The sequence below is a fragment of the Neovison vison genome, chromosome 7 (assembly GCF_020171115.1).
Source record: "Neovison vison isolate M4711 chromosome 7, ASM_NN_V1, whole genome shotgun sequence".
NCBI lineage: Eukaryota > Metazoa > Chordata > Mammalia > Carnivora > Mustelidae > Neogale > Neogale vison.
In genome coordinates, this window is record NC_058097.1 from 35,234,044 (window position 1) to 35,256,042 (window position 21,999).

Here is a 21,999-nt window from a genome sequence, read left to right on the forward strand (position 1 = left end):
TAGGCAGGCAGAGGCAGAGGGAGAAGCAGGCTCCCTGCCGAGCAAGGAGCCTAATGTGGGACCTGATCCCAAGATGTTGGGATTATGACCTGAACCCAAGGGAGCTGCCCAACCAACTGAGCCATCCAGGTGTCCCTTGAGATTTATTCTTGATGAACGTTCATGACCTGTAAACTTGGTATAATTTGACATGAACAGATACTAACAAAAAAACCCTTATTAATAATAAGATGAACTACAAATACAAGTATTAAATGTATGCTCGGTTGTGTTTCTCAGCATTTAATTTAGTTCTTCCTTTCTTTTTGAGGTTGTATGTAATTTTAGTAAGTTATGATTTAAACTGTACTGATGAGCCTGTCACATTAATAGAATAATATAGTAGGGAAATAAAAATTTTCTGATTATAGCCTGTACATTTGAAGAAACCTAATGTTTTTCAGACTTTTTTTTTAATTAACTCAAGAATGGAAGAAGATAGAAGTGTGTATGTGAGTAGGTGTGTCCTTTTTTGAGATTGGAAACTTAAAGGGAAAACAGAGGGATTTGTGATAAAGCCAAAGCTAAAAGTGAAATCCCATTTTTCCATAGTATTCTTTGAGAAAACAGTATAATTACTGAAAGTAGCTAAAGACATTTTTTTCTGCCTCATGTCAGAGATATAGAGCTGGTAGAGCCCAGAAACCATACAGTCTAAGTCTGCCCTACCTGCTGCATTTACTAAGTAGATGTCACTGAAGAAAAGTCGGGTTGTTCTGTAGATGAAATAATAATTTCAGGCTAAGAACAGATTAACCTTCATAATAGTATTTAGGAATTCTGAATTCCTAACTAAACAATATTATCAACCAGAATATTAAATAGACTCAAGGGGTATTACGATTCCTTCTTGCAACTATGCTTGCAGAAAACAAGGAGATGCGTATTCTATTTGTATTATGTGGTATCTCCTCTTATAAGACATATGTATGTATAATATATATAACATGTGTATGATATGTATATAGGTATGATATATTTAAATCTTATCTTGATCCTATTGCTATAATATGAAAATTCAAATTTGACAAAGGAAATCTTATAAAAAACAAAAATAGATAAGAGAACCAAATTTTTAGCTTGCTATATACAAAATGAAACAGACTATTATATAATTTTGAGTAAATACTCTCAAACTATGCTAAACAAGACACAGACAATTTATCTTGTACAGAAAATAAAATAATCCACTGCTTCATCGATTTTTCTATCTCCCATAAAAGTAGGATAATGTGCTTTTTAAATGAGTTAGTGTCTAGTGGCCACGTGTTCTTTCGTAAGAGCTCTATGTATTTTGTGACCTTGAGTGATGTACTGGCCCAAGCTTCTGTAAAAAAGAAGCTTCTGTCCTTTTCTGTAAAAAAAAAAAAAAAAAAAGGGAAGAAGAAGATGATTGTGGGGGTCAACTAAACGTATCTCCCAATCTTTCTGTGAGGATTAAGGAAGAGCATATATGAAAGCAAATTCCTGTTCAGAGTTTGGCACTTACCAGCTCAATGAATGTTTACTAAAAAGACACCTGATAAACTTTCTGAAGGAGAATTTCAGTATATACATCAAAAGCTTTAAGATTACACCCAGAAATAATTCTAATTCTTTGGTTAGCCCAAGAAAATTATCAGGGATGTGCCAAAGATTTGTGTATAATATACTATATCTGTAAGGATGATCTCCCCAGTGGTGTTTTTAAAAGAAGACAAAGTTAGATTACAGAGTGGAGGAGAACTTAAATGTCCTAATAAGAATGGGTGTATATTTTATGTATCTATTTATTTATGATCTCATGCATGCACATGCAAAAGAGAAGAAGAGAGGTAGAGGGGCAGAGGGAGAAACACTTCCCGTTGGGCAGGGAGCTCAGTCCCTGGATTCATGACCTTAGCCAAAGGCAGATGCTTAACTGACTGAGCCACCCAGGCACCCCATGTAGTTATGTGATAGAAACATATTTAATAATGTAGGAAAAGATTGGATTATGAAAACCAAAAAGATTACAAAATTATGAGTAGCATGTCTTCATATATGTAAATTTTTTAAGTGTGTGTATTAGTTTACTCAGGCTGCCATAACAAAGTTCCATAAAGGGGCTGGGCAGCTTAAACAAGAGAAATTTGGTTCTCATAGTCTGGAGACTGGGAATTCCAAGATTGAGGTGCCAGCAAAGTCGGTTTCATTCTGAGGCCTCTTCTCTTAGTTTATAGGTGGCCTCCATCTCTTTGGGTGCTCACATAACCTCCACTTTGTGTGTACAGTGAGTGAGCGAGAGAGAGAGCAAGAGAGCAACTCTCTCATGTCTCATCTTTTTTTTTTTTTTTAAGATTTTATTTATTTATTTATTTGACAGAGATCACAAGTAGGCAGAGAGGCAGGCAGAGAGAGAGAGAGGGAAGTAGGCTCCCCGCTGAGCAGAGAACCCAATGCGGGACTCAATCCTAGGACCCGGAGATCATGACTTGAGCCAAAGGCACCCAGGTGCCCCAGAGTAGATGATTATAGCGGTTGCTTTAGGCTGAGGGTGGGAATAGGAAGACTAGGGCCTAATAGCTAAAGGGTACAGGGTTTCTTTTTAGAAGTGATGAAAAGTGATTATGGTTATGGTTGCACAACTCTGGAAGTACACTAAAAACCACTGAATAGGACACTGTAAATGGGTGAATGCTATCTCAAAATGTGAATTATATCTGAAAGCTGTTACAAAATGTGTGTGCACATGTGTGTGTGTACATGCACGTATGTCTGTGTGTGAAGGTGGTTTTCGAAACCACCATTTACATAACAAGCATTTATTGCTAAAAGGAATCTGTCTACTTGAAAGAGGAAGATGTTTGCATGTAATATAGCTAAAGAAGAGTGAAAAGTGCTTTGTACTTGAATTATATGTGCTAGAAGATTATTAAGGTCATAGAAGGCTTCTGTGAAAATGGTAAGTGAGAACCTAGTTCCAGAAAGATGGAACGACCAAAATGGCTAGTGGCACAACATTACAGGTGAAGGCCATGATCACAGAATACAGAATGAGCAGATAGTAAGGAGAAATTAATTCTGCTTTAGGAAAAATGTTGATGGTATCCACCGATGAATGGGCATCTGTGGCAGAGGGATGATTGTCAGTGATCTAATAATTGCAGAAACTTACTGTATTAGCGTTCTCCAGAGAAACAGAACCAATTTTATATATATCTCACACACAAACACACACATACACACACACACATACACGTACATACAGAGGTAGGGAGGAGGGAGGGAGGGAGAGAGTTTGTCAGGCAAGAAAACCTGATGTTTTAGTGTATAGGCCATCTGGCCAGCGAATTCTTAACTTGGGAGACTTTTGCAGGCCTTCAGCTGATTGGATGGCACCCATTATGAAGAGCAACCTCTTCTACTCATTTTACCAATTAAATATTAATCTCATCCAAAACTGCTCACACAGAAATACTTAGAATAATTTTTGGCCAATTATCTGGGCACCCCATGGTCTAGTCAAGTTGACACATAAAACGATCACACTTACTCCTTACATTTTTCATCAGATTGATCGTTTGTTCACATAACTGTGTGAATGAAGAAGATAAATTTTATAGCAGTGTTCAGAGGGAAGAAAATGGATGTACATAATGAAAAGGTCAGATCCAGGGTGACCACCTTGACATGTAGGTGTGAGGTGAGAACAGTTATAGTGATGGGCTTACAGAGGAAGAGAGCGTGGTGAAATTTTACACAGGTGAAATTCACAGCCTGGTGAAATTTTATATAGATATACCCCCTTCTAGCCACACCTAGATCAAGATGAAATATTTGCAGTACCCCAGAAGGTCTCCCAACCCAGTCAACACTCCCTGCAAAAGTATATCCATTGTTATGATCTCAGTCACCACAGATTCATTTTCCCTATTTTGAATGTCATATAAAGCAAGCATACAGTATTACACCCTATGCCTCTGCATTCATCTCAGCACTATGTCTGTGGGATTCATCCAATACATATATTTGTAAATAGAATCTTACTAAACATTTTTGCCTGCATCTTGTTTTTTTATCTCACCAAGAGAGCATAAACACTCTTTCAAGTCATTACTTACAGGTCTCTTTCATTAAGGGAGTGAAGGAGGAGCTTATTTTATTTAGTTCCAGAGGTAGAATTTAATGATTCCTCAGTTGCATGTAACCCCAGTGCTCATTACATCAAGGGCCCTCCTTAATGCCCATCACCCAGTTACCCCATCCCACCACCCCTCCAGCAGTTTGTTTCCTAGAGAAGTTTCTGCTTGTCTCCCTCTCTTACTTTGTCTTTTTTTATTTTTCCTTCCCTTCCCCTATGTTCATGTTTTGTTTCGTAAAATCCACATATGAGTGAAATCCTATGGTATTTGTCTTTCTCTGACTAAATTATTTCCCATAGCATAATAACCTCTAGTTCCACCCATGTCATTGCAAATGGCAAGATCTCATTTTTTTATTATCCAAGGGATACAGACATAGTGATTTGAAGGAGCACGTGCACACTGATCTTCAGAGCAGCAATGTCCACAATAGTCAGAATATAGAAAGAGCCCAGATGTCCTTCATTCTTTTGATGAAGTTCTAGAACCTAGGTGAGGTTCGGTGGGCTGAGGTCCGGAGCCGATGACCAAGAAAGAATTCTTGAGACATCTTTGGTGCAAAATGGTGGTTTATTAAAGCACGGGGACAGGACCCGTGGGCAGGCAGAGATGCAGCCGCCCCCCGGTTGTGAGGGATGGCAGGTTATGTACCCTGTAGTTGGGGGAAGGTGAGGGGAAGGGAGGTTTCAATGGAGTTTTCATATGCTAAAGAGGGCCTACAAGGTGCCAGGATGTCAGAGGCCTACCGGAGGCCTTGCCCTTGCTGCTTGATCAATGTTGTCTTTAGACCAGCTATTAACATTAAGATAGCTGGGAGACTTTTTGGTGGGATGTCAGAATCCTGCTATCAATCGCCTTTGTTAGTGAGATTTAGGACATTTGTAAGCCAAGGGAGACTCCTGTCTAGCAGGATCGTGAGCTCTGCAAGTTAACTATTTGCTTCTTGTTCATGGCAGTCAGGGCTGCCTGAGGGATGCTACACATATGACAGACGGGGAGCGGATGGAGAGGGGGGTGCAAGGCGCCAGCTTTTGATTGGTTTTCAGCCAGCCCCGTGCTCCCTCATCACTTTCAGTAGCTCCATGTCATTCCATAATACTGTACATGTTCTACAGTTTATCTAGTATTTTCTCTAGAAGATATGTAGATATGTAGCTGGTTTCCAATATTTCATGGACATGAAATTAAGTGAGTTGAGGGGCTGGGTTTTTAATATTAATAATACCAAATTACCATTCCCAAAAGCTCTAAGTATTTACATTCCCACCAGCATATGACACTGTCTAGTTTAGTACCTATTAATCTGAGAGCTCTAAATTTTTATTTCATTAATAAATTTGGTTTTTAAGTAGTACATGCAAATGATGAAAAAAATACAAGAGTAAGTGGTGAAAAGTCAGTCTCTCTTTCCCCATCTCCTTGGTCTAATTCCTTTTCCCAAGACAACTTCTTTGTGTCTCTCCAAGATACTTTATGTATGTACAAACATATATGTATATACTTTTATTTTACATAAATGGTGGTTCTAGGCTCTGCTTTCTTCACTTAACAACATATCTTGCAGAGTATACCACAGCAATATAATCTAGAGCTGCCTCATTATTTTAACTATGGTTACAACATAATGAGTTCTTTTAAATAGATATCAAGGCTATTTCAATCCCTCGTTATTGTCATTATAAATAATGCCACAGAGAATATCCTGTTGGATAAATTTCTAAAAATAGAATTAGTAAAAAATAACGTAAATGTTTTAAATAAAAAATTACTGAGTATACTTATAGAAAAGCTACCTAAGTATACAGGCCTAATTTCACAAAATACAATGTACCTGTGTAATTATTGCCAGATCAAGAAACACATATAACCAGCAACCAGAAGCTTCCTCATGCTCCCCTGTTAGTTACTAATCCACATCACCTAAAAATAACCAGTTTTCATTTCCAACACCACAGATTAATTCTGCCTAGTTTTAAACTTTATAGTATATTTTTTATTTTAACAGATGTCCCTTCATAGAAATGGTATCAATTTATACTTTCATCTATAGTATATAAAAATGTATATTTCCTAACACCTTCACCAACCAGTAGGTTGTTAAACTTTTTGATTTTTGCCAATCACGTAAGTGAAAGGTATTATCTCTTTTATTTTGCATTTTTCTTATACCGTGTAACGTTCAGCATCCTTTCATATGTCTGAGAGTCATTTGTATTTTTATTGCTACAAACAGTCCTTATCTTTTTTCACTGTCTTATTTATAAATGTACTGTAATATATATTAAGGAAGTTAATCTTTTGTTATATGTGTTGCAAATATTCTTCCTAGTTTGTCATTTATCTTTGATTTTATTGTTTTTTTCCTACAGACATTTTTCTTGGCCTTTTATTTCTTGCCTGTTAGGTATAAAATTGATTTTTTTTTTCCCTGACAGGTGAGGTTGAGTGTTTTTGTTTATGGTTTTGATTATTTGCATTTTCTTTTCTGGGATATTACTTCTTGATATCCTTCACTTTCTACTGGATTATCATCTTTGAATACATACCTAGAAGCTCTTTGTATGTGAGCAATAGTATGGTTTTGTAATGTATATTTAAAAGGAAGTTTACACCCCTGTCATTAGTTTTTAAATGTTTGTCTTTTTTTTGTAGTGTAACAGCTTTGAGATGTAATTCACATACCATACTATTCACCCACTTCAGTGGCTTTGAGTGTATTCACAGAATTTTGCAACCAACACCACGATCCATTTGAAATGCTTATTACCACAGAAGAAACCCCATGCCCTTTAGTAATCACCTTCAGTCCCCTATTGCTGCTCCAACCCACCCCAGCCCTAGGCCCACTATTCTCTTTGTCCATAGATTTGCCTATCCCAGACATTTCATAAAAATGGAATCCTATAAAGTATGGTCTTTTGTGACTGACTTCTTTCACATACCATAATGTTTTCAAGATCATCCATGTAACATTATCAATACTTTATTCCTTTTAATTACCAAATAATATTCCATTATATGAATATACCACATCTTTTTTATCCATTTATCAGGTGATGAATTTTGGCTATTACAAATAATACTGTTGTGAACATTAAAGTACAAGCTTTCATGTGGACATAAATGTTAATTTTTCTATTTTTTTTAAAGATTTTATTTATTCACTCGACAAAGATGATAAGTAGGCAGAGAGGCAGAGAGAAGCAGGCTCGCCACTGAGCAGAGAGCCCGATGCGAGGCTCGATCCCAGGACCCTGAGATCATGACCTGAGCCCAAGGCAGAGGCCTAACCCACTGAGCCACCCAGGCGCCCCTAATTTTTCTATTTTAATATCTCTTTGAGATATATCTAGGAATGGAATTGCTGGATTAAATGAGGACTCTAGTTTATCCTTTAAGGAATTGCCATATTGTTTTCCAAAGCAGTTGGACCATTTTACATCCCCACCAGAATTGTTTGAGAGATTCCCATTTCTCCACCTCCTCACCAACATTGGTTATTATCTGACTTTTTTATTATACCCATCCTAGTAGGTGTGAAATGGTATCTTGGGAGTTTATTTCATTTGGGTTTTTTGTTTTGTTTTGTTTTGTTTTGTTTTACCAACTTAACCATTTTTTTATTGTGGTTAAAAAAAACACATAACATAAAACTTACCATCTTAATCATTTTTAAATGTTCAGTCAGTAATGTTAAGTATATTCACATTGTTGTGAAACAGATCTCCAGAACTTTCTCATCTTACAAATCTGAAACAGTATACCTATTTAAAACCGTCCCTCTTTTCCTCACCCTTAACCCGTGGGAACCACTGTGCTACTTTTTGTTTCTATGAATGTGACTTTAGTTACCTTATATAAATGGAATCATATAGTATTTGTCTTTTTGTGACTGGCTTGTTACACTTAGCATAATGTCCTCAAGTTTCATCCATGTTGTAACATGTGACAGGATTTCTTTTTAAAGCCAAATAATGTTCATACATATACATATATATGAACATTATTTGAGCATATATATGAACATGTATATGTATATGTATATGTATATGTATACATATACATATATATGTAAAATCACATTTTATGTATTTCTACTCATCCTTCAGACATTTATTCAGTTTACTTCCCCATCTTGGATATTCCAAATGTGCATTGCACTGTGGTTTTCGTTTGCATTTCTCTGATTGCTAATGATGCTGAACATCTTTTCATGACTTTGTATATCTCTATATCTTCTTTGGAGAAATGCCTTTTCAGATCCTTTGCCCATTTTTTAATTAGATTATCTTTCTGTTGAGTTCTTTATATTATTTGTGTCCTTGCCAAATGTAATATTTCTGTTGAGTTGAAGTCTAACTTTATTATCCTCCAAGTAGCCAATTATCCAGTACCATTTATTGAATAATCCATCTTTTTCCTCCTTCAACAAGTACTTATTGAGCAAATACATTGGGTTAGGCCCTAAGAAAATAAGGATAAAATGATGCAGAGCTTACATACTAGTACAAAGACAGACTTGTGAGAAAATAATTACTGTTCATCAAGATACTGCTTTAGGGGTAGCTGGGTGGCTCAGTGGGTTAAAGCCTCTGCCTTCGGCTCAGGTCATGATCTCAGGGTCTTGGGATCAAGCCCTGCATTGGGCTCTCCACTCAGCGGGGGGCCTGCTTTCCCCTCTCTGCCTACTTGTGATCTCTCTTGTCAAATAAACAAATAAATCTTCATTTTAAAAAAAGATACTGGTTTAAATGAAGTTTATGAAAATCATTTTGTGACAAGAAAAAAAAATAGTACCAATATCTACCTGGAATTTAGGGAAGAGAAACAAAGGAGGAGGAGAAATTAGGTCATAGAAAGTTGGGAGAATAAAAGAGTGAGAACCAGGTAGTGTTCTGGGATAAGAAACTTAAACACTGAAAACTGTTCTGCAAATGTAAAACATTTATTTCAGTGTGTACTCAGATTGTAGTTCATGTAAATGTACTATAGCAAATGAACAGGTATCTTCCTTTGTGATGAAGTATGTCACACTCATTTTTTGTGTCTTTGTATATACTTTATATATACTTTATAAACTTTGTCTATACTTTATATGCCCAGCCTAACTATTTCTGTTATGATTGTCATTTCACATTCATAGAATATAAATTAATGTAAGGTGCCTTTTTCCTATGGGTATGTTTGAGTTAACAAATATTTATAATTATTGAGATAATTCATGCTTACTGAGCACAAATGTCAGTCATCTCTTTAATGAATAACATATAGAATACTTAATAGTATATAATATCAACTTCCTTAAAAGGTGGCATGTCACATGAAGGGATGGTAAAAAAACTATGTTTCAAAACTCATGTTACTTATACAAATAATATTCAAACATTCTAACCTTTTCCTTTTTTTTTCCCCCTTTGGTGATTATAGAATAAACATGTCACTAAATTACTTTTGTGTATTTATCATAAACCCATCAATTCTTTCATAGTTGTGTTCTCCATAAAGTTAATTAGCAAGGGTACCCAAAATCTTTGACCCAGAAACTTTGACTAGATAAGTGGGAAAAGTCTAATTTGAGATATAAAATGCTAAATGTGTTTTTCTCAGTATACATTTTAATTGGTTTGCATTTGGCACTTCTCTGTCAGAATCTAAGTCATCCTTAGAATTTAGCTAACCACTTGGAAAATACAATCAAGTGTAGGTATGGCATGATATAACTATAATTAATTATCTCACCTATATATTTCACAAAACAGCAGCATCTTAACTGCTTATTAACGGCTTTTAAAATATCATTGTAGGGCGCCTGGGTGGCTCAGTGGGTTAAGCCACTGCCTTCGGCTCAGGTCATGATCTCAGGGTCCTGGGATGGAGTCCCACATCGGGCTCTCTGCTCAGCAGGGAGCCTGCTTCCCTTCCTCTCTCTCTGCCTACTTGTGATCTCTCTCTGTTAAATGAATAAATAAAAATCTTTAAAAAATATATATATATATATCATTGTAAAGTGAACAACAGAAACTTGATTTACCCAGATCTAAAGGAATTGAATTGGTTTTTTTTTTTCCCAATTTACTTATTTTCAGAAAAACAGTATTCATTATTTTTTCACCACACCCAGTGCTCCATGCAAGCTGTGCCCTCTATAATACCCACCACCTGGTACCCCAACCTCCCACCCCCCCGCCACTTCAAACCCCTCAGACTGTTTTTCAGAGTCCATAGTCTCTCATGGTTCACCTCCCCTTCCAATTTACCCAAGTTCCCTACTCCTCTCTAACGCCCCTTGTCCTCCATGCTATTGGTTATGCTCCACAAATGAGTTTTTGCCTGTGATTATGACTCAGTAGAGCACGTTAATAGATTATGGGGGAGCGGGGAATTAGAGTTCACTTTAAATATAAGCTTAGGTTGTAACAGTATTAATCACCTTTTCTTATTTTTCCACAGTTCTCAGTGGTCTCTGTTCTAATGACTGTCCTCGTAAGATAACAGTAAGTAAACTTAATTCTCAATTGTAAAATTTTGTGAAAAATCTCTGTATAATAGGTATACACAAAATAGTTGTTATAGGTTACACTCAAATTATTATTATTTAGAAGTGATTAAAATGTTCTTCAATGCTCAAAAAAACTTCATTGAGAATAAAATACCTTGCCTAAAATATTCTCACCTCAAAGTTCACCTCCCTGATGAAGCCTTTTCTGATAGCTTGGAAAAATAAGCACCCCTCCCATTGTTTATGGGTACACGATTGCCATTCTGGCATATATAATGTACTTGAACTCACTTCTGTTTATATTAAATGCCTCTCTACACTAGACTGGAATCCCTTGATGTCAAGAAAGCTCTCATCTTTGTATGCGTGATATGTAGCACAGAGTCAAGCATAGAGTAGACAATTAATGAATTTTTTTGGTATAGTCCTAATACTGACTATCTAATGGAATGTTTTGGTGAAATAAAGTGTAAAAATAAATTAGGCTTAGTTTTTGAAATTGCCAGTTCATTTAAATAGTAATAAGAATATTACATTATATTTTGAGTGTGTGTGTATGTGCATATGCATATGTTGATATATCTGCTTGGGTCCTCATAGTAGCCCTTGTTTCATAAGGAATTACCCCCATGTAAAGATGAGGAAACTGAGGATCAGAGAAATTAAATTGCCCAAAGGCATAGAGCTATTAAGTAGTGGAACAAGAACACATAACTAGATGTTCTCATACTTTTACTAGTAGTAAAATAGTCTCATACTTTTACTACTCCAGTTAAGCACTACATAACCAATATTGTGCATATGGTTGGGAAATTACATATTTAAGATATATGGAAACAGATCCTGACCCAGAGATTTGTATGCAGAGATTTAATTTAGACTCAACTCAGGAGCAACAACTGTGAAGTAGTAAGGAAAGAATTGGCAGGAGAAGTTGGTCTGTGATGCATGTGGTGCTATGAAGGTAGGATGGCCCTTCAGAGATGGCCCAAATAGAGGCAGAAAAGTCAGGCTTTTGTATTCCCATATCAATCAGACACTGCATGCATGTAGTCCTCAGGAAAGGCTTATAAAAGTAGGAATCAGCTCCCTTTGGATGAAAAGAGTTTCCAGGTAGGAACCCAGCTGTGAGTCAGAGTAACTCAGGGAATAAGTACTTCAGTACTGAAGAGAACATCTAGACAATGCGTCACCACATCCATTATGAAAGAATGTGAGTGCCTGGTCAAATCCATCGGCTTTCATATTATAAAAATGTAGTTGTATAGTGGGAGAGGCTATGGGGAGGGAATTGCAGAAGATGTAGGGGAACTTGCCAATTAATTTTGTTGTTAATCTAAAACTGCTCTAAAAAATGTCTGTTTTTTTAAAATTTTTAAAGTGTAGATGTAATTAACCAGAGGCTTAAATTAATTCAGTTATTCAGGTATTGTCTATCCATTCCATGAAATGTTCAGACCTTTTGTTCCTCTTCCAGGTCAGGGTCTGTTTCCTCTTCCTTCTTTCTCTCATTGACCATATTCACTACATGGTCAAACATAGAACTTTAAAACATTGAAATGGAACCCACTCATTTTACCCACAAGTTCTGGGAGAAAATGTAATAGGAAAGGCGGCATGATTAAGGCAGGTTATACTTCTAAGATCAATAATGCTCCCATTCTCTTTATCTTAAAATAAAAGCAATTTTAATTACAGGGAGAACATAATCATTTAGAAAGCCATGTACCTAAAATTCAGCATGCAGAGCTATTCTTACAATGATTATGCTAACAGTCCAGCACCTTTGAGCTTTTTTGCAGGTAACACATCTGCCTTCCATTCATCCATTTATTACTTTCTTTTGAAGTTCAGATCCTGTTGAACTGCCTTCACATAGATCATTTTCCTTCCCCACGATATCATAGATCAAAATTTTATGACAACCTAAAAGAAACAAGTGCATACTATACTTCCACAGTTTTCCATATATCAAATGTGTGCCCACTTGTAAAATTATTTATTATTTCATGAAAAAGTGGGCCTTCTTCATACTGCTTTGACATTAGATCCATTTGATCATAGCAGAAAGTGTTGTATTAAGTATGACCCTGTGTGAGACTAAGAGGGAAAACGTACCTAATGTGATATTCTTTACCACTTGAGTTATTTATGAGTTGAAGAGCTCTTCTGCTGCCAGTATGCTCCCCCCTGATATAGGCAGTCTATTTGATTCGTGGAGAGGGGAAAGAATTATTCAAGTCAGAAACCAAACCCACCCAAATTCCTTCCATCTCTATTCTGAAAACCCCAGGCCATACTCTGGATCTTATCTACTAGAACTATTAGAGTTTTGAAATTATAATGCCATCCATTCAGCAATCTGACCACAACCTGTTTTCCCAGCACTCTCCCCTTACTGTACCTGTTCATCTTTAAGACCATGAGTCTCTTGACTTCTTGCCTTTATCTTCCTCTTTTAGGTGCCATACAGAGCCTCACTCCTGCCATTGCTTTTAACTGCCATAATGCACTCTTCTTTCATTGTGCATGCCTGGCAGAATTACAGCCCTGGGTTAGTCCAACTATCTACCTTGTTCAGTACTAGACCTAGGCTTCTGGGCATTTCTGAAAGGAAAAAAATAAACAGCTTTGCAAATTGGTACCACAACTGGTTCATAGTCTTCAGCCTGAAATAAGCATTCTTAATTGTATCGGTCTTTATGTGGATTCCTAGTCATCTTGTCTCCCATTCTTTTTTTTCTTTTTTTTTTTTTAAGATTATTTATTTATTTATTTGACAGAGAGAGAGAGGGCACACAAGCAGGGAGAGTGGGAGAGGGAGAAACAGGCTTCCCGCCAAGCAGGGAGCCTGATACGAGCCTCCATCTCAGGACCCTGGGATCATGACCCAAGCCAAAGGCAGATGCTTAACGACTGAGCCACCCAGGCGCTCTCCCATTCGTTTTCTCTGATAACTTTCAGGATTTTCTCTTTGTCTTCGGTTTTCTGCTGATTGAATATGATGTGCATAGATATAGATTTTTAGGTATTTTTCTTGTTTTCATTACCTTTTCCCTGTGTGTTTCAGTTTGGGAAGTTTCCGTTGATCTTCACACTCATTGATTCTTTGCTCAGCTATGTCCAGGCATTCTTCATTTCTATTAAAGTATTTTATTTCTGTCATTTCTGTTTGATTCTCAAGAGTTTCCATCTCTCTGCTTTTTTCATCTGTTTTTGCATGTTGTCTACTTTTTCCAAGAGAGCTCTTAACATATTTATCATAGTTATAGTTACTTTAAATTTCTGGTCTGATCATTCCAACGTTGCTGCCTTATCTGAGTCTGGTACCAATTCTTGCTTACTCTATTCAAACTTTTTCTTCTGCCTTTTAGCATGCCTTGAAATATTTTGTTGAAAGCCAGAAATGAGGCAGATAGGCCTTTGATATGAGGTTTTATGTCTCTTTAGCTAGGATAACTTTAATAACTGTATTTTCTGTTTGTGGTAGCTGTGTTCTCAGAGGCAGCATTTTTCTGAATTATCTTTTTTGTCTCCCTGTAGTCTTTGTGTTTCCCTACAGACTTATCCTTAAACAGGATCTGAGGCTTGCAGTGCTTTTAGCTGTAATCCTGTTATTAGACAGGAGCCCATTGATGTGGTAATAAGGAACTATAGTCCTGTGATTTGGTCTGGACTTCTAGTGAGCCTGTGTCCCTGGGATGTGAAGAGTCCAAGTGCTTCTTAGCTTCCACTCCCCCTTAGGCAAGTCAGGAAGGTGAGAGGGCACTAAATAAAGTTAAGCGCTTCCTTTCCCCCAGGATAGAAAGGTTTCAGTAGAACCCAAGTAACTTAAGCTCTGGTAAAATAGTTTTCCCTTGAGGGCAAGGTGTGAAGAACAAAGAGATCTGGGCATATTTCAGAATGGTTACTTCCCCTCCCTGTGTTAGAAGCCTGAAAGTTCTTTTTGTTTTCTAGTCTTCACCCAGTAGTCTGGTGGGATTCTGGAGGTAAAATTTATTCAGGCCCCCTCTGAGACTGCTTCCCTTCCTCCCCCAGAGTTTTGGATTCTCAAACTGCTTCATATTGTGCTTCCATTAATTTGTCAGTTACAGTTTAAGTGTACTACCATACTGGCTCTGGTTCCAGTCTCCTGCTTCTAGGCCTCTGCTCCCAGTAAACTGTGATAGATCTTCTGTATCCACCCCATCTCTCCAGTTTTCAGGGTAGTGGTTTGCCCTGTGACAGTTCGCTGAATCTAAGGAGATTCAGAGAGTTCAGATTCTCTGAACTCTAAGGAGAGTTGCTTTTTACTTTCTTCAGCTTTTTTTTGTTGCTTTTGTGAGGACAAGAGTCACAACTTAAAGATCATTACATGTCAGACCAGAAACTCTCCTTGCATTTTTATTAGTATCACTTTATTTTTATTTCTTACAGCTTTATTGCAGTATAATTGACATGCAATAAACTGTGCATAATGAATGTATTCAGTTTGATGTTATTATGATGTATACATATATACACTGTGTATATTTAAATGGATATATATAAAAATGCCAATATAATATATATCATATTTAAAATATGATATATATGATGTATAAAAATTATAAAAAAAATTTTTGTCCCCATTGGCTATCCATCGTTCTCACCTTCCCTGACCCTTCTTCCCTATCCCACTTTTTCTGAGTCATCACTAATCGGTTCTCTGTTGCTTTATTTTAAAAGTTATTTCTGTCCATGATACTTCATGGCTTTTATCAACATATCTCCCTCTGTGTTATTTATTGCTTGTAACCTTGACAGTTTTTTGCCTTTTTAAAAATTTTAATATCTATAAAAGTATAGATTAATATAATAAAACTCCGGGCGCCTGGGTGGCTCAGTGGGTTAAGCTGCTGCCTTCGGCTCAGGTCATGATCTCAGGGTCCTGGGATCGAGTTCCGCATCGGGCTCTCTGCTCAGCAGGAGCCTGCTTCCTCCTCTCTCTCTGCCTGCCTCTCTGCCTACTTGTAATCTCTCTCTGCCTACTTGTAATCTCTTTCTGTCAAATAAATAAATAAAATCTTTAAAAAATATATATATATAATAAAACTCCTTGTGCCCATATTACCACCCAGTTTCAACGCCATCATATATCTCCCCCTAATAATTCCATTCACAGCCCGCCCTCTTAGGTTATTTTAAGGCAAATCCATCGTATCCTATATTCTGTAAATACTTCCATGTGTATCTCTAAGATAAGGACTTTACATATTACACCAGAAACTCCCATTTTTTCTAAAAACTATTTCATATCCTTTCTAATCTCCTCTTACATCCATCCCCAACTTCCAGTTCTCAATAATTGACCTTGCTTCCTACTTCAAAGGGAAAATAAGAATATAAAATCAGAAACTCTTCAACTATCTTTTTTTTTTTTAAAGATTTTATTTATTTATTTGACAGAGAGAGATTACAAGTAGCCAGAGAGGCAGGCAGAGAGGAGAGAGAGGAGGAAGCAGGCTCCCTGCAGAGCAGAGAGCCCAATGCGGGACTCGATCCCAGGACCCTGAGATCATGACCTGAGCCGAAGGCAGCGGCTTAACCCACTGAGCCACCCAGGCGCCCTCTCTTCAACTATCTTAAGTAACTTTGGGAAAGTTATTTAATCTTGTTAAGCCTCATTCTCCACATCTATATAATGGGGAAACCAATTATACCCATTTATGTTAGCTTCCTATTGCTGCTGTAACAAATTATCATAAATTTAGTGGATTAAAACAGCACAAATATATTCTTTTACAGTTCTGGAGGTCAGAAGCCCAAATACACTAACCTGAGCAGGACTCCTTTTGGAAGCTTTAAGGGGAATCCATTCCCTTGTCTTTCACTTCTCAAGACCACCTACATTCCTTGTCTCATGGTCTTTCTATCCATCTCCAAATAATAATATCTTCAGATCATTGACCCTAACCCATCCTGCTTTCCTTATTCATTTATAAGGACCCTAAGTGATTACATTGGGCCCACCTGGATAATCAGAGATAATCTCTCCATCTCAAAATCCTTGATCACGTGTGCTAACTTTAGCAGCATACTAAAGTTAGAATGATACAGGGAAAATTAGCATGACTCCAGAGCAAGGGTGACATGCAAATTCCTGAAGCCTTCCTCATTCTTTTTGTTTGTTTGTTTGTTTAAGATTTTATTTATTTATTTATTTATTAGCAAGAGAGGGAACACAAGCAGAGGGAGTGGAAGAGAGAAAAAAGGCTTCGCGCTGAGGGGAGAATCCAGTGGTGGGCTCCATCCTAGGACCCTGGGATCATGACCCCAGCCGAAGGCAGCCGCTTAATGACTGAGCCACCCAGGCACCTCGGACATTCTTAAGAGAGAAAAAAAAAAAATCCTTAATCACATCTGCACATTCCCTTTTGCAATATAAGGTTATCAGCAGGTTTTGGGAATTAGGATGTGAGCATCTTCAGAGGACCATTAATTTGCCTGCCACACTCCTTCCTAACGTTTTGGTTCTGTTTGTTTGTTTGTTTTTAAGATTGATTGATTGTTTTGACAGAAAGAGAACAAGAGAGGAAACACAAGCAGGGGGAGTAGGAGATGGAGAAACAGGATTCCCGCTGAGCAGGGAGCCCTATGTGGGGCTCCATCCCAGCACCCTGAGATCATGACCTGAGCCAAACGCAGATGCTTAATGACAGAGCATTCCAGGTGCCCCCACACTAAGGTTTTTATTAAGAGATTTTATGTAGGCAAATCATAATAGAGACCTAATATACAATAAGTACTCAAAAATTATATCTGCTATTATTTGTCAATGGTAGATGGTTATTTCTCTGCCTGTATAATGTCCCTATATTAGTAAGGATAGTGAGTTCCAAATATTTGAGAGATACTGGTATTCTCTTTGCCTTCAAGACTAGTGGCCCACTTCACTTTTTGACTTTCTCTTATCATGTAAGTATATGTCAAGAGTTTATGAAATATGGGTGTGAAAGATATCAGTATTTTTAGTGAAATCTACCATAAGCATCTGCAAATCTATTTCCTAATTATGTCTTTAAATACCAAACTAACTTTTTGAGTCTTTTATCCTCAGTATAACATATAGTCTGTTAGTGGAGATTATAAAACTTCTTTCTCTTGTCAACCTGCTAATTTTTTTACCCAAAGCCTGGTGGTAACTATTCCACCTTAAAGATTATGAGTCTATAAACAGGCACATGAATACTCTCCCATTGAACAAAAGATTTGGAAATATTCCTTTAATCCTCTCTATATAAAAAGAATCTATGCATATTCCTTTTCAGTAGCTCCATGAGGGCAGAGGGAGGATCTGTTTTGCCTGCCACTGTGTCCTGTACATTAGCACAGGGCCTTGTACTTAACAATGTCAGTTGTCTCCTATAGCACTAAATGTAATCCCTTTATCCACACCCTTCCCTTTTGCTATTTCTTTTTGCTTATCAATGTACCATTTATGCTGTGGGTCCCACATCCTTCTCAGGGACCTCATTCCATTGTTTATTCTACCTGGCCTGTGTATTCAACCTCTGCCTCTCTGTTGTTGCCTTCCCTTCAGCACTTAAGGAGTGCCCAAATCTCTTTTATCCATAACAGCATATATGCATACCTTCTAAAATCCCACATCCTCTCCAGCTACTACCCAACCTGTTTTTCTCTTCCCGGCCAAACTTAAGGCGTCCACCATTGGATCTCTCCAGTTACTTATTTCCATATCCTTCACCCACTCTTGTAATCTAGCATTTGACCTCATTTGATTCTCCTGACACTCCACTTTTCTTGGCTTCCTTTACATTCATCCTCCTAGCTCCCCTTCACCTCTCTTGCCATTCTCCCAGTTCCTTTATGGACATTTCCTCTGCCCACCCTTTTTTTTTTTTTCCTTATGTCTCATTTAATACCCTGACAATCATAACATTTCCCAATGTTATACATGAAGTAAACAAGGCACAGAGATAATACATATATTGTCCAAGATCACACAATTCTGACAGTTTTCATGGCTAAACCCACCACATCTGCATTCAAGCAAGTAAGAAGGAAGAAGGAAACAAAGGTATGATTTTCAGGAAATTTCTTAAATTTTATACATGAAATTCCACCTTTTATCTCATTATCTGCCCACCTTTTAAATATTGATGCTTCTCAGGCTTCCATCCTAAGTTCTCTTCTCACTCTACATTTTACTCTTTAAGTTTTCTCAACCTCTCCCCTGTTTGGTGTTTTTTGTTCTGTTTTGGTGGGTTTTGTTGTTGTTGTTGTTGTTGTTGTTGTTTTGCCATTTGGATACTGATTATTTCTAGCCATCTGTTCTGAGCTTCAGACCTTTATGTATAAGTGTCTTACAGAAACTCAGTCCGCTTTCCATGTTCCCTGTTTTAGTTACTTTTTCCTTTCCCTTACCCTCCAGATCTACTGTGTTCTGCCATGCTGTCTCATCGCCAGCCTCTTGCATGTTATTTCTCTACCCGGAATCCTCCTCTTCTCCACCTTCTCCTAGGTTCCTTCCTATGACCTTCAGGTCAGCTTTCAGACAGTATTTCCTCTGATTCCCCGGCTCCCCAGTGATACAGGATTGGACACATCTGTTGTTTCTTAGTATAGTCCTGCTACTTACCACTTCTACTCTGTAAGTTGGTGAATTATCTGAGTTCAGTTCTTGAAGAAGGGAGACTGGGTCTTGTTTATATTCTGTCCTTACTCCCCAACACATTGGCCTGACACATAGTAGCACAATAAAATATTTATGTATGAATAAATGAGCTTTTCCTACATTTTGGTTTCCGTTTTTTAATAAGCCTTCATTGATAAATTTACTATACCACATCTTAACCACAATCACATATTCATTGTTAAGTTTGAACATTTGGAGAATAAATTACAAGCTATTCACAAGAGAAATACGTTCTGCAAAGGCCTGATATAAAGGGAAAACGTCCCTTATTTATGTTCTCAGAGATACCTCATTATGAGACACAGATGTTCCAAGTGATACTACAAACAGATTGATAATATATGTAGCAGAACAAGATGTCTTTAACATTTTTTTCATCTTTTCAGTCAGAAATATTCTCAGGCTTTTATTTGTTCTATGCAGGACTAGTCTGAGAAAGTATAAGCCAAGTATGTTTCTCTTTTGCCTTTATTTTTTTATTTTATTTTATTTATTTATTTGACAGAGAGAGATCACAGTAGGCAGAGAGGCAGGCAGAGAGAGGGGAAGGGAAGCAGGCCCCTGCTGAGCAGAGAGCCCGATGCGGGACTCGATCCCAGGACCCTGAGATCATGACCTGAGCCTAAGGCAGCGGCTTAACCCACGAGCCACCCAGGCGCCCTCTTTTGCCTTTATTTTGACTAAGTGAGTTATCTGAATTGGTACTGTCTCACCTCCTCACCTTTAAAAGACACCAGCCTTTGCTACAACAAATATTTAGTGATCCCAACAGATTTATTTGATATATTTTTTTAAATATCATTCTACCTTTAATTCTGAGTATTTGCCTTTTTCTTATTACACCTGACAGTGCTATTATCATGTTTCCTATACCAAGGATTTTTAAAAAATGACATTTTCTGCATTTGATGTCTTTTCATAGTTCATAGTCCTTTACAAAGGAAAATACCTTGCAGTTTTAACAGGAAAATAAGCAAATTTTAAGAAAATAATTTATGAGCTTTGTGCAGTGGCAGTATCATAGCCAACGAGGTTTATCTGAGTCGCGATTATTGCTAATAGAAAATAATTTATGGAATATAATGTCTTGAAGAAGTGAATAAGAAACAATACAAAAAATTCAATATTGAACTACATTGGGCAAAACAGTTAGTCCTAATGAAGATATCCATGTTTATAAAAATATCTGGTTATAAATATCCATATTTATTAAAAACACAAGATAAACAAAAAATTGCCTTTGGAAAAAAAGACCATAGTCAGCTATTTTTCTAATATTTTAGAATCATAAATTTTAGTGCATAATTAAGCCTAATAATGATTTTTATCTAACATAATATGTCTTAAAAGTTCTTCCAGTTTTACCATCCAGAGTCAATGATGTAGAATATACTTGGTCTCTACTGTAGGAACCAAGAACTTGACACAAATCCTTAGATAATTGGTTACTTGACACTGACAAAAAAACCTAAAATTTGTCTAGGCTACTGAAAAAGATAATTTATGAAGAAAAAAGATATATTCCAACCCTGATTTTATATAAGTCAACAGGCATACAGAGGACAATTAGTTTAAAAGAATCTATATAATACAACACCCAAAATACATTGCATCAATATGACACATTCTAGAACAAGAAAAATGACCCAAATATAGTCCTTGATTACTTGGTGTGTGGAAAAATTGAAATGTCACTAATATTTCTTAATTAAATTTCTCTGAATTTTTTCAAACCAATATCAGACATGACATTTAAAAGGAAAGAAAGAAGAAAAAGAAATAGAAATAAAAGGAAAGAAAGGACAATATGAGAGATTTGTTCTAAGATCTTCACACAGAAAGTAAACTTACTAAATGGGGTACAGGGCTCAGCATTCCCAATAGCTAATGTCTTAATTTTTCTTATCAAAATTTATTAAATAAATTTATGAAATGTTTTCCATTTCCACAAAATGTTTTTAAGTTTCTGCCTTAAAAATAAAAACAAAAACTGAGACTGATGTAAAAGTGAATGCAAGAAAATAAATTCTCCTATATGAACTGAGACCTCAAAATACACAAAACATAAAATCACATATCTCACATATCTCTGCTGAAAATATAAGGTTTGGCCACCCAAGCTTATGACACAGTCCCTCCCTTCCCACAACTCTTCAGAACATAGGACACCACCCTTTCATATAAGTGAAGCCATCAATGCCTCGCGGTGTACCTTATGTTTAGGGCTGGACTGGCATCATCTGAGTATAACTGTCCTCCATTATTCATGCTTCCTATACAAGTTTCCAGAGCCTTCACTTTCAAAACAGTACTCAGAAGCCATGGTTTGTGGTCAGAACTACGTGTACCACACACTGAGGTGAAACTTCCAGGTCACATTAAATCATCCAGATTTTTTTTTTTTTTTTTTGAGAGGAAGTGGGGAGAAGGGCAGAAGAAAAGGAAAAGAGAAAATCTTAAGCAGGCTCCTCACCTAGCACGGAGCCTAATGCAGGGCTCAGTCTCAAAACCTGAGATCATGAGATCATGACCTGAGCAAAATCAAAAGTCAGATGCTTAACTGACTGAGCCACCCAGACACCCCAATTTTCAGAAATTACTATGGAGAGTTGATCTGCCTGTGTGTGGATGTGGCATAATGCCTTCAATCTTATAATTACAGGCTCTCTAAAACCCTCCCA

General features: G+C 37.0%; 1 protein-coding gene, 1 non-coding gene and 1 pseudogene across 2 annotated transcripts in view; all 3 read left to right on the forward strand.

Moving 5' to 3' along the window:
• Nucleotides 1–21,999, forward strand: part of ITFG1 (integrin alpha FG-GAP repeat containing 1) — a 297,293-nt gene that overhangs the window by 211,160 nt on the left and 64,134 nt on the right. Inside the window, exon 13 of the mRNA XM_044256211.1 lies at nucleotides 10,593–10,636. Coding sequence (XP_044112146.1) covers nucleotides 10,593–10,636 — 44 coding nt within the window. The remainder of the gene's footprint in view (nucleotides 1–10,592; nucleotides 10,637–21,999) is intronic.
• Nucleotides 16,681–16,782, forward strand: LOC122914820. The gene has a single exon (XR_006385892.1). It is a non-coding gene; the product is annotated as a U6 spliceosomal RNA (small nuclear RNA).
• LOC122914742 lies at nucleotides 20,317–20,449 on the forward strand (annotated as a pseudogene).